The sequence below is a fragment of the Lethenteron reissneri genome, chromosome 21, assembly GCF_015708825.2.
Source record: "Lethenteron reissneri isolate LAM-NWPU_2019-01 chromosome 21, ASM1570882v1, whole genome shotgun sequence".
NCBI lineage: Eukaryota > Metazoa > Chordata > Hyperoartia > Petromyzontiformes > Petromyzontidae > Lethenteron > Lethenteron reissneri.
In genome coordinates this window covers 16,567,790-16,586,014 of record NC_083799.1, presented here as the reverse complement: position 1 = coordinate 16,586,014, position 18,225 = coordinate 16,567,790, and the positions used below count along the sequence as shown (strand labels likewise).

General features: G+C 51.0%; 1 protein-coding gene across 2 annotated transcripts in view; it reads right to left on the bottom strand.

The window, feature by feature from the left end:
- Positions 1–18,225, bottom strand: part of LOC133345319 (V-type proton ATPase 116 kDa subunit a 1-like) — a 112,450-nt gene that overhangs the window by 84,128 nt on the left and 10,097 nt on the right. The window contains exons 6-13 of one of the 2 annotated variants that reach the window (XM_061555981.1): positions 16,132–16,235; positions 12,799–12,925; positions 11,521–11,603; positions 9,977–10,070; positions 8,211–8,423; positions 6,312–6,462; positions 1,149–1,288; positions 112–269 (exon numbers count right to left, since the gene is read on the bottom strand). In XM_061555981.1, the coding sequence (XP_061411965.1) occupies positions 112–269; positions 1,149–1,288; positions 6,312–6,462; positions 8,211–8,423; positions 9,977–10,070; positions 11,521–11,603; positions 12,799–12,925; positions 16,132–16,235 (1,070 nt within the window). The remainder of the gene's footprint in view (positions 1–111; positions 270–1,148; positions 1,289–6,311; positions 6,463–8,210; positions 8,424–9,976; positions 10,071–11,520; positions 11,604–12,798; positions 12,926–16,131; positions 16,236–18,225) is intronic. The other variant, XM_061555982.1, reaches the window with a different exon arrangement.

Here is an 18,225-nt window from a genome sequence, read left to right as displayed (position 1 = left end):
TTCGTCACCGCCACGAATGACGAAAGGTCACGACGAGGGGAAGCGTGCGAGCTGCCATCTCCGGACACCGATGTGAATGTCTGCCCCTAGAGAGAAGAGGGAAGCACGCACGTCCAGTTCTTGGAGGTGAACATGGCACGGGGACTCCAGGAGGATCCGAACAGGTCCAGCGACTTGGAGAAGCAGTCGTTGTAGATGAGGCCCGTGTAGATGGAGAAGAGCCCCATGAGCAGGATGATGTAGCGCCCGGCGAAGAACGTGTTCCAGATCTGCCGAGGAGGCGGGGAGCACAGATAAGGCGACGGGACGACCTCCGCATCGTAAACTGTGGACAACATTTTTGATGACGTTGCGGCTGCCACACGCTGGCGGTGGTGCACAGGCACAAAAAAAAAAACTGGAAAAAATTTACACATTCGTAAATAACGACACTGTGTGGCCCTCTAAGACAAACAGCACTGAAGGACACTGTGTGCTGGCATAAAATGGTTAAAATTAGCCAAACTAAAACAATTCTACCACAAGTTAGTTGATGGGGAAACGTCGCCAGGACTAGAAGCAATAGATTAGGATCCGTGCCGTACTCGCCATGTGTCGATTTATCCCTTAATCTTTCAAGAACCCATTACATTGTGTACTTTTTGATGCAAGGAGAAAACATCACATTCTAATGTGAATCTCGTTGGGATGCACAGCCTTCAACAAATAATCGTAATAATGATAAAAGGGGTAAAATGAAATAAAAGGCAACGTTTCGGACAACATCTCCTGCTCCAGAGCACGTGCATTCTAAGATTCCCGGGGAGAAACCTGCCGCTTTCACAGCCGCCCCCTTTCCGTGCCCTCTCTGACGACAGCCGAAAAGGGCGGAGCTTTGATGTTGACAACACAAACGCGTTCGTTCAACAACCACGCACATCGACAGGCAGCGAGACACCTCGTCGTAAATACTGCGGGGAACCGGAGAGTCGTGCACGGGTCACAGAAACCGAACACGACGACGAGGGCGACGACGACGTCCATGAGCGGTGCGCCCGACACGTAACCGACGTCTCGCCCGGAAGCGAAACGGCCAAGAGAGCAATGACCGGCACGCGCAGTGCGGGGGGGGGGGGGGGGAGTTGGGGGGTGTGCCGGCACGCAGTCACCTCGCTCTCGATGCGCTGCGCCATGAGGCGGCTCTCGCGAATCACCATCCACAGAGCAAACGCCGTTATGAGCGTCCCGTGGCCCCAGTCGCCGAACATGACGGCGAACAGGAAGGGGAAGGTGATGACGGTGTACGGGGCTGCGGACACACAACACCAACGGGTCAACGGCGGCGGCGGCGTGCACAATATCAGTCGCAATGTTGCCAAGCGGACAAAATGCCTCCTTCACATCCACGTCGCATCGGCCGCGAGGCCTTCTTCCTAGCAGAGCGGCATTGGTGCAACGCAAGCAAGCTCTGGACCGGTGTCGCCATTCGGTGTCTCGTCAAGGGGCAAACACAGATGTTCAATGCAGAGCCTTTCCAGAGGAGAATATTGTCAACAGATGCAATATGGCTGGTAACCCTAACCAACGTCCCCAGTTTTATTGCACATACATCGTGTCGCGAGGCAGTGTCTATTATTCAAAACTCTCACGCGGCAATGTATCACGTCGTGTTCGAGAACGACCCGCAGATGGGGATATCACAGAACTGCCTACAAAGAGAATAATTCTTCGGGCTGGAATTTTGCCAAATTCCATGACATGTCTAAATTAACACCGTGGGATGTTTGAGCAGGAGTCGGTAAGTGGGCCGAGACCGGCTGAGACTGGCTTCTTCACTGGTGGCTTGCTGGATTGAAAGGAGAATCTCTGCTACAAGCCCTGAGCCCACAAGTCGGCTGGACAAAGATATTACTGTACAGACAGCCCATGTCAGATGTGGAAAGAATGTGCAGCTGCGCATCAGCAAATATTTGAAAAGTAAGCAAAATGAACCACATCCAGTTTACAATACAACCCCAAACATCAATAAATGACATATCATGTGACTTACAATTGTAAATGAGAACAACTAATGCATAAATATAGACAAAACCAGCAACGATACTTTGCTCAGCGCAGAAACTCATTGTGGTGCAGCATGTGGACACGAGAACCCAGCACACGCGCTGTACATTACACATCCCGACTGTACGTTAGACATCCCGAGTGCTCGCTCAGCAAGCGCATCTGTCTTCTTAACGGAGACGCGGCTTCGATCTGGCGCAGGAGCCGCGGACGTTTGGAGCGACGTGCGCGTGTGTTCTTTACACCGTGCGGCACTCTCTGCCCGCCGATCGGGGAAAGCCAGGCAAACACGCGAGGGCCTTACACCGCAAGGTTCAGATTAGAAGGCAATTCTCTTGTTGCATTAAAAAGTACAAAGTGTAACCGGCTCTTGAGAAATTAATGGGTAAATCAACACTTGCTTAGCGTGAAATGGATAAAAATCTAAAGCTTCGAATTTTAATTTGCACATGCCTATGTTTTACATATATATATAATCCCATATACACATATTTACACAACTGCGCAGACATTTCACACACACAACAAACACGGTCCCTTACACACCAATTTCAATTCTCAGGACAAATCTGTATTTTCATTTGCCCCAGTTTCCATAACATTTGTATCATAACTCCTGGCAGGATAATTGATTTGTTACCCTTTTATCTGGCAACAAAACCGACACCTTTTTTGTTACAAGGAGTCATGTTTGCATTGACCACAATACCTGCAGTCGGAATGCAAACATGTATGCACTGTCCTTGAAATTGATTGGTCCACACCCGAGACAGCTTTTCTTAGAGCCTAGTCTCACATGGTGTTGGACCAGATGACGCCTTTTGGCGTTGTGTTTTTTGTTTGCATTCCGACCGCAGGTATTGTTGTCAATGCAAACATGACTCCTTGTAAAAAAAAAGGTGTCAGTTTTGTGGCAGATAAAAGGGTAAAAACCAATTATCATATTTTGCTACTGGCAAAGGAGGTTCCAATGGTGTCCTGGCAGGATAACGAACTTCTACAAGGCACAGTGACATCAAAGCTCGCACCACACATTCCGTAAAACAAATCGATAATAACACGAGCATCTGCAGCAGAGTGCAACATTCATTTGATGAATATTGGCAGCAACGCACCCCGAGCGATAATGACTTCAGTCTGAACATCATCCGACAGCCGCGACGTTGAGCTCTCTCACCGGCCTAAAGACGCCGCCACCGCATCAAGAGGGCCAACGCCGGCCAGGCAAAACAATTATTCCTTAAATTGATTTGAAATTCAACAAAGGAGAGGAGAGACCTCGAGGGGAGAGGCCTCGAGAGGAGATCCACAATGGGAGAGACAATTGCCTTGACGAATGCCCGGGACGCGAGGGTCTCGTCGCATGCAAACAATCGCTCGCCAGCCTCACTGGGAAGAGAGCGATGGACGATGTGGAGGCCAACCGACCCCACGTGATCAACGCTGGGATCAGGAACCGTTTCTCGACAGTTGACCACCGTCCCCATGTGCGCCGTGCCCTTCCTCAAAGACGTCGGAGAGATCGAGGCCTCCCTTTTATTTTGACTCTGTCCTTGATTTTAATCAAGATGTCTGCATTGAATTCTCTCAATTGCATCCAGTTGTTCAAACTACTAAATACACGCAAGCAAGCAGAGTGTGGAACACAATGCGTTACCTGTAGCTCGAATTAGTTATGATTATCAAGAAAACAACAAACCAATTGTATTCAAAGAGAACGTGTTGAGTCCTAGACGTTACCTGCAAATTACGTGTCATTTGATGAAGACAATTAAAAAAAAAATCTGAAAAGGGCAGAAAAAAGCAAGGGGAAGTGCGCGATTGTAATTAGCGAGAGACAGAATGGGGAAATCGTGGATCGGAGTGCACACGCAAAACAAGACGCACATCTTACTGAAAAAACCTAAGAATATGAACATCTCACTGACGGCTAAACCCAAGTGGGCAGGAGGAGTCCCTAGAGGGGATGCTGGCCGGTGGCCGACACAAATAGTGGAGCGGCGGTCACAGGATGGAACGTGCCAGTGGGGTCATCCACCACCACCACCGCGGAGATGGAGCGGCGAGATACAACGTGCGCAGGAGTGAGATGGAGCGTCGCATCGCGAGATCGGTGGCTCGGGGGAAGCCTTCATCCGGCAGTGGATAGATGAAGGCTGATGATTTCTACGAGGTGGTTATTGCTCATTGAAACCTGCAAGTCGGTAAAGCGCCTACACTCGGTTACAAGCTGTTCTTGTTGTTCAGATATAAAAAATGTAAGAATATTTCTGAACACATTTGCAAAAATTAAACACGCACTCAAAGCGTGAACACGACGGCTGCTACGGTGATTAATATCGCCCACGATGCGGCACTAAAGTGCTCCGGTAAGCTTCTTTAAGTCTTGACTTTTGTACAAAAACACGTCCCCACAAAACCAAAACACATTACGGCGCCGGAGGGCATCGCTGATCCATGGCTGGAACGAGCCGATGGCCACGTGTCACGGACGCAAGAGTGCGTGCCGTCTCTCCCGCTACGCTCACTACGCTCACTACGTGCGCTACGCTCGCTCCGTGCTACGCTCACTACGCGCTCCGGGCTACGCGCTGCAGCCTGCGAGGCACAACAGCGGCACATGGACACAGTGCCAAGACAAACATGGAAACATTCTAATACGATTTAAAACTTAATCGTTTTCTGACTTGAAAAGAAATTAATCGTCGATTCATAATGCTTCGTCGCCAAAAAGGAAGCTTTACTCTGCAAGCGTTATCACTGGCAGTCTTGGACAATTATGGTTGGTGAATAAACTAAAATGAAATGTATTATTGATGTACACAAACAAAAGACTTGTTTATATATGTATAGAAAAACTTTGGTCGTTTTACTGCACGAATATTATGCACCAGCACCAAATATAGCGTTTAATAATACATTACTAGATTGTGTCCACTTTATAATGATTGCTTTATTTTACATTGCCAAACAGATTTAATTAACACCTTCACTCGCTATCTTGAATAAACACAGACCGCCGCAGAGTAAAGTAGACTCGTGCCCTTTCACATGGCGAGAGCGCTGCATGCACAGCTGTGGATGCAGTCACGGTGCGTGCGGTGGTTCCAACACGGCGCTCTGTGAACCTCTGCCAAGCCCCACTTCTGCAGACGAGGGCCTCCCCACGCCGTGTTGTTGGGCACGGCAGACGTTTTGACCATACTTCACCGATGTGGTCACTGCGGCAGGCCAGAGAGGGACCCAGGACCAGTTCCGCCCAGTTTAGAGATCACTCGCCAGTCGTGCGTGACTCTGGCCAGGAATCAAACTGGGATCACCGGGGTATAGAGCGCGGCGCACTCACCGCGGCGCACTCACCGCGGCACACTCACCGCTGCCCCGCCAGGCAAGCTTCGCGTTACCGGAGATGGCATCCTTTATTACGGCTCTCGTGGGATTCTGCACAATTACGTTCATATATAAATTGGTCGGAGCAAACCGTCGGTTCCGGTAAATTTGATGCAATTAATATTCGTGTATGTATAATTTTATGCAATTAATATTCGTGCATGTATAATTTGATGTAATGAATATTTGTTGATGTGGAAGCAGTATTTCCTACGTAGTCTGTAACGCGTTTGTTGTTACCCATGTCTATCCGGTTGCCTCTGCTCTGTCCCCTTGGCTTCACTGCCGTACGCTCCGTTTCATGTCTTCTGCTTTTGTCGCACAGGGGACCCGGCTCACCCTGGGAAATGTCGCTCTCGTGGCCTCTTGACTTCTCGCCAGGTTACAGAAAACAAACGTGAACTTCAAACTACCTGCCAATCAATTAAATTCGCGCGAGGGTTCGCCGCGTGGCGCGAAGAGGCCGGCTGTGCGCACGCCAGCAGCGGTTGACCTCGTCGGGCAATTTTGGCAAACTCGAAAATTGCCCCCCCCCCCCCCCCCCCCCCCCGCAAAAAATGACCCTCCTGATATAATACGCGTGGCGATCACCGCCCCCCTCCACCGGAAGACTCATGCCACTTTACTGGCCGGGAGCCGAGTCACCTTTTGCCCACAGGGACAGCTACGACCGGGGGTGCCCCTTTCAAATGCGTTGACACGAGGTGCCATGTGAAGCGCTCCGAGACATCTCGGCGTGTCGGAGGGCGACTCTCAAACACAAAACGAGTGTCATCGTCGTCGTCGTCATCATAGTCGTCGTCGTCATCGTCGTCATCATAGTCGTCGTCATCATCGTCATCGTCGTCGTCGTTATCATAGTCGTCGTCGTCACGCACCTGGGTTGATCTCGCGGTAGTTCCCCACGCCGTACGCGTCGACGATGTTCTGAAATCCGGCCGTGAACTTGTTCGTGCGGTTGAAGGTGGGAGGCGTCTGTTTGGTTTGCATCCGGTTCAAAATGGATGGAACGGTCGATCCACTTTGCTCCTGGAATAAAAAAGATTGTCAAGAATAAAATAATCGCAACAGCAGCAGCAGCAAAGCAGCTCACGCTCAGAGGTGGCAAAGTCACCCTGAAGCTGGCTTGCTCGTCGTAAAGCCCGACACTGGAATCCTCATCCCTGCTGCAGGAGCCTAAACTAGAACACTAAACTATTTATTTTACAAGGCAAGGCCGACTGAGCTATATAGCTCTTTTTCAGAAGCGACCTGGCCACAAATGATAGCGCAACTAAATGACTAATCGTGTGGAAATTTATAGCAGCCAAATACTCTAAACGCGTGATTCTAAATGTGGAGGGAAAACACTGGAGGACCTGGAGAAACTCCACACGACCACGGGGAGAGACATGCAAACTCCAAATGTGTCAGGGTCCAGGGCTTGAACCCACGACCTCCTGTATACCAGGCGAGGTAGTTCACATCTCGTCATCATGGGTCAGCGTGGTAGGTGCATAAACAGAGGGCACTACGCACTATTCTAAGTAACTGCTAAGCCAATGAGTCTGTCCACTAAGTGGCACGATCACTCCAGACTGGTCGGCACCAACCGTACCCAGGTGAACACTGAGACAGGAGCAGACAACTTCTATCAACTCAGCTCTGCGTGATCTGACACAGCTGGCCTGCGGAGTAATTATAGTAACGAAAACGACCAAATCGCAAACATGCCAGGTCAATGTCACACACATCACGTTCCTATCGATTTTACTGTAAGATGCTCGTGATTCTACAACCCGCAATCACAGTGCAGCACAAGGATGGGCAACACGGCAATAAAACGGGGAAAAATGATCCCCCTCACAAAACACGAGGCTGCTTGGGCATGTGGGCTGTGACCCGGCTGGCAAGCAGAGACCAAAACACATGGAATGCAATTATCGGTTGGTTGCGATTACTTGCTGGATGTCCACATTTATCGACGGCCACTTACAATATTTTTCAAATCCTCAAACTACCCTTGCTTGACTGACACATTCATGGTTAGTTTTAGGGTCAGATGGTGCGTGTACAAAGTGTGCCCCGCACCCTCCTCCACCCGACTTGGCCAAATGATCAAGTTGTCTTCGTGATGAACAAACGTGCCAATTGAGCAGCAGCACCAGCTGTTCTGGAGAGCGGTCTCACAACATGTAACACCTTGGAGTGGACGTGGTGCTCGTAGCGGTAGCCAGCATCAACAGGCAGTTGCCAGAATCGCCGACACGCATATTGCTCTCACGCGATCAATCTCAAAAATCAATTATGACTCGTAATATTGGTCCTGAAGGCCCGCCATATGTGAAATACACCGACACGTTTGTTTTCATCACCGTCACCGCGCGACTGCCGACGTAATGGCAGTTGCCCGTCAGTCATTCCGGTCTCAACTCGAGATTCCAAAGTGCCGGGTTGAGCCGACGTGGTCGCGGCACCCTCCTGAATTTCCCGGTCTTCAAATGATGCCTCGGTGCTCATCTGCCATTTACAGCCCTGAGCCAGCGGTGAAAATTCCTCATTCCCATGATGGGGGGCGAGCCTATCCACAGTACAAGCACTGTGGAGACTTATTTTATCGACCCCGGAGGGATGATGGGCCGAGTTAACCTCCAAACCACGATTTAACCTCGCGACCTTCTGGCTGCCGGAATCCATCACCACCCCGGTGAATACCAACAGGGCCTCTGGTGAGCATGCAGAGCGAGCCGCAGCGTAGGGGGGGGGGGTCACGGGCGCGCGTGCCGAGCCGGACGTACCGTCCCCCTGCGCAGGGCGAACTGGATGGAGTCCAGGTCCCCGACGGGACACCACACCTCGGCGATGAGGCACTTCTGCGTGACGTCGATGTTGCACAGGTTGAGTGTGTGGTAGATGGCCTTCATCTTGCGCACCCTGATGGACCAGATGCGGATGTTCTGTGCGGCCGAGGCCAGCACGCGCTGACGGTGGTCGTCCGTCTGGTTGAGCACCTGGAGAGGCACAGAGACACCCGGGTCCAGCGGCGCCTCTCGGTCAAGTTTAAATCTATTTATTTATTTATTTTCTCGGCATAATTTCTACAATTTTACAAACTGCGGACAGAAAACACGAATGCGATGACGTATATTATTCACGCGTTTGTTATTTATTTTCTCTGCAACGATGCTAATGACTACATTGTGCTATGTATTGTATCGTCTTTTGTACAACGGAGGACACATATCTTAGAGAGAGGGTCCTTGCGTATAAAGATCTGGCAGTTCACCAACACGATTCAAGAAAGCCCGACTGCTGATGAGACACTGTGTGCTGAAAACAGTCCAGAGTTTGGCGTGCACCAAATCAATGCCGATGATAGGATTTGTAAACGTGCTGAGAAAGCACTCAACCTCTGTGGCCTCTGAAGTAGGGCCGTGGTCCGGAACGTTGCCGCAGTGGTTTTGTGCATTGTGCTTGTGCACCACTGCCAATGAAGTAACACCAAACACAATGAAGCCATTACGAAGGAGACATTTTGGCTGCTCGTCTATATTCTTAATTATAATCCTCAATGATTATTTTGAGTTCAGTTTGGGGTTAACTCAACATTAATTCGACAATGAAACGTGAGCAGTGTCAAGTCATTGTACACCCGAGGGGGGCTTGTCCAGCTGCCTGTGCAGAAGATACATGAGCGAACGCTTACAAGTCTTCTCTGAATTCAAATCACTTCACTTTTCACTCTCCATTAATCTCACGCACCATCATCCTTCATATTTATGCAATGCTTACACAACTTTATCCTCCTCCCCCACTACATGCTCTCTACATGCTTCTGTGCAACTAATCCTTCGCATATCCATCCGTCCACGTGAAAAATCCAAGTACCTTGTTTTTTTTGCACATCCCATCAGCGGCCACGCGACCTTTTGGGAGTGTTACTTTGTTTTCAGCTGTTCAGCTTTTCATCGGCTCGACACAAACTAAACTGTGGACCGGTTTCAACATTCATCGTCTCGCCTGCAGAGGCAGAATCTGTTTCAATCAAAGCCGGTGAACGGCCAGATGTTTGCAGGCAAGGGCCCTCTCTGTTTGACACGTCTCCCCGTGTAACGCAAGCTGTACAGGCTTGGCGATGCGTGCTCACGACCACACGCCTGAGTGCCACGGCCAGGACGGGTGGTCTTGCTGTGAGGCGCAACCGACTGTAGAGGGATCCAAGGCTTGCCATGAATCACAGCTTCCTTTGGCACTTAAAACCCGCAATGTGAATGGTAATTTTCCACTTTAATTCCCACTAATGATGCAAAAAACAGACGTCAAGGACACTTAGCAGATTGCTGCACAGATGCTTAACCTAATAATAGGCTTAGTGTCATGATTTAATTATCGTGCCACACAAAGCATTTCTTTGGAACGAAGCGAAGTTCCACTAGTTCAATCCCAAGTCACCAACACAACACGCACGCACATCAGAGGTTTACAGCCCCACGAGCCGCACACTCACAACGCGAGTTGTCTACACGAGGTGCGAGTATGGATTTAAAGTGGCAGAGCTTAGTACCGTCTGTAGGTCATCAATACGGTTATTGACTCCCGCCTCCATTTCCTTCCTCTCCAGAGGCGTCTCTGGGCATGGGTAAAGCGTCGCACGGAATCTGCAAACAACACAGCGCAGGCCTCTTATCCAGCCGGCAGGCATTCTACACTGGGCAGGGTGGGGCAGGGCGGGGTGGGGCAGGGCGGGGTGGGGCTGGGCTGGGCAGGGCGGGGCGGGGCAGGGGGGGGCGGGATGGGGCTGGGCTGGGCAGGGCGGGGTGGGGCGGGGCGGCGGGGTGGGGCTGGGCTGGGCAGGGTGGGGTGGGGCTGGGCAGGTCGGGGTGGGACTGGGCAGGGCTGGGTGGGGCTGGGCAGGGCGGGGCGGGGCGGGGCAGGGGGGTTCCCCGCCCTGCCGCTGGATTGTGGAAAGCTCAGCGAGCAGCAGCGGCCGGCGGCTCGAATGTTTTGTGGGGCGGCGGTGACGCGGCAGTAGCGGGGGGGGGGGGGTTTACATGAATTCTGTACCGCGTTGCTAATGGATTGTGCGCCGCATGCACGCACGCGAACGTGTGTGTTGAGCACGGACGTATTCCGGCGTTACGCCGAGTTGATGCCACCGACGAATGAGAGTGGCCCAAGCGTGCGTTGGGAAGCGAAGGGCGACGTTCTATTTAGGAAACGCTTCACTGCATTGGGTATAAATTCTGTCAAAACGAGTAAAAATGCTGCTGAAAGATCGCGGGCTGTGCCCTTCCAATGCTGCAACGTTGGCTCTTAGCGCAATGCACGTCATCAGCATTATTTGAAACCGCTGAATTCCAGGTAAAGGCATGGATTTTTTTTGCCAGCCTGCGAGACCCCGAGCCGTGCGCTCACCTTCAGCGGTTGCACGCGAAATTAAACGATTGCACGAGTGTCAAATTGCTCGTGGCAAGGCGTGCGATTGCGTAGATACGTTACGAGTATTATTCAAATCCGCGGTGGATATTACACATCCCCATGGGGAGAACCGGTCCATCCAAGGGGCAATCAATGTCGACTTCCCACAAATAAGGATCTCATTTTATTGACCCTCGGAACGATTACTAGCCGAGTCAACCCAACACGAGGATTTTAACTCATAAACCTCCAATAATGAGTCGCGTCCTCTAAACAGAGTGGCACACAGCCCAGATGGACACGTGCTGCCGTATAAAATAAAAGTAACGATGAGGTAGAGGCTCTCGTCAATCCCCTGCGGTGTGCGGGCCTCCCCACACCGTACGGGTCACGGGTGCCAATTTGACCATACTGCTTCACCACCACGCCGGTTGGTGGGGGCTGGTGAACGGGGGCGGTGGGGCAGGGGTGAGGGGGTGTGGACTTGGCGGCCACCGATGTTAGCCGTGGCGGGGAATTAAACTCAGGCGGCACAAGCTCGTCGCGCAAGGCTCTAGCCACTGCGCCGCCGCCACCGCTCCACCCCCAGCGGGATTCGTCGCCACGTGCAAATGTCGGCGTTGGTCCGTCCCTATTGAGCTGGGGGAGGGAGGCAACTCGGCGGTCGTCGACGCGCGAGCGAGGGCTCACCCTTCGCAGATCTTCTTCACGCGGTGCTTTAACTGGTCACCTTGGAAAAAGATGATGAAGACGGACTTGTGGACCTGGTCTCCCTGGTGGAAACAGCGCGCGGCACGATTTAGGCAGCGCCGCGGCATCAGCACAATTTTATCTGAGCGCGCGGCTGCATGCCTCGATGGAGGAAACAAAGCGCCGCGATTTACTGAAATTGCCATCGTTATCACTAAACGGCACCGTACAAGCGGCGAAACAAACGCGATACTCATGTTTGGACAATAGCTCTTTCAAGGCAGCCCACGCAACTTCTGAATATATATACGCGTTGTGTTTTTCCAATGGCCGTATATTTATGCCGTTGCTACAAATGCACAGGAATAAATCAATGCTAAGGTGCTGTGAGCAGCCGACCAAATTCTACGACGCGTTTTAACTTATTTTTGCCATGCGGTGCTTATGCCAAACATGTGCAATATTTTTAGCAAATCGTCATCGTTGCCACTTTGTTCACGGGGCTCAAGTTGAAGCATGGCAATACCGGTGTCTAATTCAATACATCAATAGCGATACACGAGGACTGGCCGGGAAACGGGGGGAAGGGAGCGAGCGGCAAAGATCTTTTGAGGACCGCTTCTGTCTGCATGAAATTGCATGCGGTGAAATGTCAGGACGACATAAGGCGATGGCTTTCGTAATGGATTAAACTAGATGGCACTTAATGTAATAAATTGGCGAGCACAAGCTTGTTCAGTTGATCAACTCCCTGGAATGCCAGGAAGGATGATGCATCAACGTCTTGCTTGCACAACCTTTTTTGTAACGACCTTGGGCAATAACTTCTCGAAAGTGATCGGGGCTCATGTGTGAATTCACACAGTCCATGGGTAACGACGAGGTTGTAATTAAACAGCACGGTGATGATGATTCGCGACGACTGCAATCATGGGTGATGACTACGATTACAATACAAAGCTCTGTATGCAATGTCACAAATATGACCCTTTAAAGAAATAACATTTTTAATAATTGTCAGAATTATCACGCGAAACAATGAGCTGCCATGAAGAGAGGTCTCTGCTAAAAACTAACGCGGCAGCGCGAAGTGCAACGCCAGATGAGCGGCTTCCTCCCAACACGGCTGCCGCTTCGTCGCCCCGAACACGGCGCTTCACGCGCCCACCGCGGGGACGGTGAGAATCCTCAAACAGCGGCCGCGGTGTCGGCACGACGGTGAAGCCGGGGGGGGGGGGGGGGAGGGGGGGGGTAAAGGGCCGCGTGCGGCGTGGGCACCGTGGAGGGGTCCTCCAGGGGACTGTCGATGTCGGTCTGACGCAGGAACACGTTGCCACGGCACACGCGCCACAGCATCCTCTCGAAGGTGGGGATGCGCTCCCGGTTGATCACGCCTGCCACGAACCTACGCAAGCAGGCGCAGCAGCAGCAGCACGGCCAGGCAGCGGCGACACCGGCGTTTTTTCACTCCAAGGCAGCCGTGCAAACGTTCTTGTCGGCCGTGCCTCGCTTGCATGTCGCGCGGCTATTTGCGGTTAGTCGTATTTTACGCTTTGTTTTGTTTTTCTCGCATTTAGATATTTCACCTGCAAAATCCCTTGAGGTGCAACGTCTCATTTGCAAGGGCGTGCAGCAGGGTGAATTACAATTTTTCCATGACCTCTATTTGCTTAATCTAGTCGCTTGCCTTTCCATTAATTAATATGCATTCATTGCATATTGATCTTTTTTTAAGTGCACATCACCTTTTTGTTTGGCCTTATACACATATTTGCTGTTGAAGTTAGCTTACATTTGTTACATTGAAATGCTTTTTAAAATACTGTGCACTCAAATCCGTTCCATTGTAACCCAGGGTCACTCTTGCAAGAGAGCCGCAGTTGCTTCGTGGCGTCCCCATGGGCCAAAGGGGACTGCCCGACAAGCACCGACGTGTCCGCGTGGTAAAGTCACGTAGAAAGTAAATCATAAAATAATTTTTGTATTACTTTCTTATTTCCCTTCAACGTGACTTTACCGAAAGAACCAAGAATATGAATCCCTGCAGTCACGAAAGCTTTAAATAAAAATTTAAAGTATAAATGTGTCGCAACCCTCCACCACACACACAGTTATATATTCGTGTGCCCACAACGGACGTCGCTAAAATTAACGTTGCTTCTTACAACACATCGCGCCTATTAACGACACACAACAGCAAAAGCAGCGGCGGCGGTGGCTAAATGGGGACCGGTCTGCGGCAGCGGTGTGCAACACTCAATTGTAACAATAGACCGCTCTCCACAGATTATTCCCAGCGCATCACGAAGCTGCATGTTGCCCAGTACGGTACGTAAAAGTTGTCAGCGTTAACTAAGCAAGGTTCCATTACTCCTAAGGATTATTCAGTAAATCAAGCCTCTCCTCGTAACGGCCCATTGTGCCAGCACAGGATTAACAGTGACCCCTGCCTCGACGGTTATTACGGAATGTGTGCAGATTGTCAAAAAGTGATTTCCTGCTCCAATGAGCATCGCATGTTTACGGCCAAAACGGTGGTGGAAATTACAATCATATGGTGGCGGACAGTCTATTCATAGGATAACCACTATTGACTCATCCACAAAGTGGTACGATTTTATCCACCCTGGAAGGATGATGGGCTGAGTCAACCACCAACCAGGGTTTGAACTCGTGACTTTCCCACTGCAAGCCACCCACTCTACTGCTGAACCACTCGGCCAGATTGCAGAGTGGAAATGGCAACTATGTGGAATGTTAGCAAAATAAAACTCGCTTAAAGCTGCTCCGACCTATAATGAGAGGAGCAAATGCAGCATAGTCGCGGGTGACATGAAAGTGGTGGTGAGTAACGTGTCCGTGAGCGAGCAGCAGAGCTGGCTGCCAGCAGGTGCGCTGCAACGGAATTATAAATACATCTCACACGCTCGGTGGGACTCCGCATTGTCAAAACACAGTCGTGCACCAACGATAATTCACGAGACACATCGGAGCAATGCACCTGCCGAGTGTGAAACACGACGCACATTTGCGAACTTAACGCCAAGGTGAATGCAAACCCAGGAGAGCCTAAATGTGAGCCAAGATGGCAGCGATGATGAGCAGACAATTGCCAAATGCCCTTTGGTTCCTTCGGTAAAGTCACGGAGGTATAAAATGAAATCACGACGTTTCGGGCGCAACACAAGCGTCCGTCATGCTGCTTTCCCACCCGATGACGGACGTACGGATTCCTGCAGTCACGAAAGCTTCAAATCAAAATTGCCAAATGGCCGCACGTTTTTTTACAGAACATATCGGGATTCCAATTGATCATTCAGTGATGTGTAGGGGCAGAGATGGGGGCAAGTCCCTTATGCAGGGCCCACAGCGGTATGCAAATCGGACGGCTGGGCTGCCGTGCGGACAGCGAAGTGCAAATGTTATCAAATGGCCAATTGCTAAAATGCAAATTAACTCCTTTGGAGATAAACTCGTGGTGGGATTTGCATCTCTGCAAAACGGCGGTTGTGAATGCCGCACGTAGGGAGAGCGTCGTCGCTGTTTAGCCGCGCGCCAGAACGCCATTGTTCACGGGGGAGCGGCAACATGGCGGCACCGGACGCATTGCCGGATTTGCTTTCATCCTGAAGAGGGAAAAACAGCAAGCATCCAACACCGCCTCCTCTAAGCTCTCAACACTCCCACGTGCAACAAAGGGAGCCACCGTGGTGCTGTGGTTAGCATGCTGGATGCGAGCTCGATTACACCTTCCAGAGCATAAGCCGATAAATGATAAACCGTAAATACTGCTTTATATGCATCGACCGTTATTTAATGTAACGCAAAAAAACATCTGCCTAGCTATCGGTACCCCTGGTTGTCATTACCTGGCAGGTTGGTCATCATCCCCCCACTCACCCACCGTGTATACCATCACGTCTCGCTGATTGACTACGTTGAGCGCCACACGAGGCCTTCCCGGTCCAGCACCGGTCCAGGCACCCGCCTGCCCCGCCCTCCCTCCCCTGCCCTCCCTCCCCCTACCCCACCCTCCCTCCCCCTACCCCGCCCTCCCTCCCCCTACCCCGCCCTCCCTCCCCCTCCCCCGCCCTCCCCCTCCTCCCCCGCTCTCCCCCTCCCCCCCCGCCCCCCCCCTCCCTCGCCCCCCCCCCACCGTGGGTCTGCAGGGTCATCAACCCACGCTGCACAATGTCGCCGCTCACATAACAATCAATCACATGGTCCCAGCTAAAAATTACGAGAAGTGGGTGGCATCTGTGTGTGTGTGTATGTATGTAGAACTTCTTTCACACCGTACGTAGCCAATCGTGCTAATTAACCTCGCCCTTCTTGGCCACGAGCCAGATTCAATGTCTTGTGAGGCCAATTTCATCGTTTGGTCCTGGCTCGGTTTGGCAAACAGCCAGTGAAAAATCACCCGTGTCGTGACGGAACCGCGTTGGCGTGGTCGGAACGTGCCAGCGGAAGAGGGGTAATTCAACGCACGGTTCGCTGGGCTGAGATTCTGCGTCAAGGCACCGTTACGGAAACCTCCTCTGCGTGACGAGGGCTCGGGGCCAAAGAGCCGGAGAGGGCGGCCACAGAGAGGCGCGAGTGGGGGGGGCTCACCCAAGGCGCAGTGGCGCACCGCGGCCGATCTCGCTGGGATCCAGGAGAGTGGCCGACTCCTCCAACAGCTCTGGATCTGCCATCTGGTGGTGACGCAATTCAACCTGAATTAACAATCGACGACGGGAGGGGGTGGGGTGGGCGGGAGGGAGGGAGGGGGAGGCAAGGGGGGGGAGCGACGCCACCACAACCACGCCATTAGCAGCGTGCAGGGCCCAGGGAGACCCGGCCCGCGGCGCGGTGACCTATCGACCCTCGGTGACGATGGGCGGCTACGCCCACCTTCACTCGGGGAGCCGTACACACGGCCGCGACAGCAAAGGGTCTCGATTCTCTTCCATGGAACAGATGTTTACACGCGGAGGGTACAAATTACGAAAATGAACGGCAGTGTGGTCCATTTAAAGATTTTTACGTAAACGTCAAAATAATTTATTTGGTCGTAAAAAGATTATTACGGCAAGTGAAAAATAAACATCGATTTTGTGTTTATACATGCGATACAATTGCATTGACGATAATGCTCTTTTCTCTACATTTTATTAAAATGCGCTTTCCTTGAAGTATCGAGAGCAATTATTCACATCTTAAAAAATGTTTCTTAATTATAGGAAGTGGCCCATTGGGACAGTGCATTACAGAATGTGATTTTTAACCATTAACAATTAGATTTATTTCCAATAACGATCATTAATCAACGTGAAAATAATAAACAAATGTCCAGGCTTTACTACTGCATGCAAGTGTAAGGCTTGGAGACCGTGTGCCAGGGTGTAGCTGGGTCCTGCATGCTCCTCCACTCGCGAGCCATTCCTTGAGCCTTTCCCCAACCATCGGAGCCTCTGCCACAGCAAGAGGTTCGAGTGTACGCACAGGAGGCACGCAGTGGGCCTACGGGGGCACTACCAGGGCCTTTTTAAAGAGTACCAATCCAAACAGCCGAAACGGTCAGACGCGAAGCTGCACGATCTGATCGACACGCTAAGATATGATGCCACCAGTCTCACCTTATTAACACCTTTAATTAAAACACTGGCACAGCATTTACAACTGTGACAACTAGAATATATTTAACATCAAGTGGCGGTGTGCACCACCGCTATATATATATTTGGCTGAGTGCGAGATTCCTTTTATAAATGCATACTCGTACAAGTTACAGATGTAAAATGTTTGCATATGGGTCGTTACGTTTGAAAAGTGTGTGTCAATCGAAACCCCGGATTAACCATAGCCCAATATTTTAATTAACAAATGAATAAATAAACAGCCAGGGCCTGTACCCAGCTTTGGGGACATCGGGCACCTTGTCCTTGGGAGTCTGGACTAAGGTGGAACACCTTGCCGTAGTTTGGGTGAAGTCGTGAAAGGCTTCAAAGCCAACCCGAGCCATGCACTCTCACCCTGAAGGAACCGTGATAGCGGAACTGGGCAGGTCACTCCAATGTTGCAAATTAAACCGCCACAGCCGAACATGGGAGTTGACAAAAATCAAGCTGGCACATGACCACACTGGCAATATTTGCAATACATTTTAGTGCTGAGAAACACTGCAAACAAATATTTTTTTAAAATAAGGAACTACAATTTTTTTGTATCAATTACACAAAACTGAGATTTTTTTTCTATTGGCAAGTCACAATTGCGTTTGAGAAGAACGGCAGAAGTAATACGGGCATTAATTTCGAGCGCATCTCTATTTCCTGCTTCGATGCCTGTAATCTTCGCTCCAGTCAGCTGCCCAAACACGAGATAATATAAAATCGATAACTCATACGAGCGTGCTGCACGATAGCTCTCAGAAGCCCACACACGCCGTGGAATAATGAAGGCCCTTGCTCTCTCGTTGTTGTAGGGACCCTACGCCTTTGAATTCCCCCCCAGACATGCGAGCGGGGTGGCGTTGCTGAACGGCAACGACATCCGCCGTCGCGTCTCTCTCTCTCTCCCCCCCTCTCTCTCGTCCACAAGACTGGCTACGTCTATTTACAACGTATTTGGCCTCTTGGGTCCAAGCCTCGTTTTCCTCACTTAACTAATATTAGCAGAACCAGATGTACCCACACGTGTGTTTAAATTGGATGGTACTCTGCC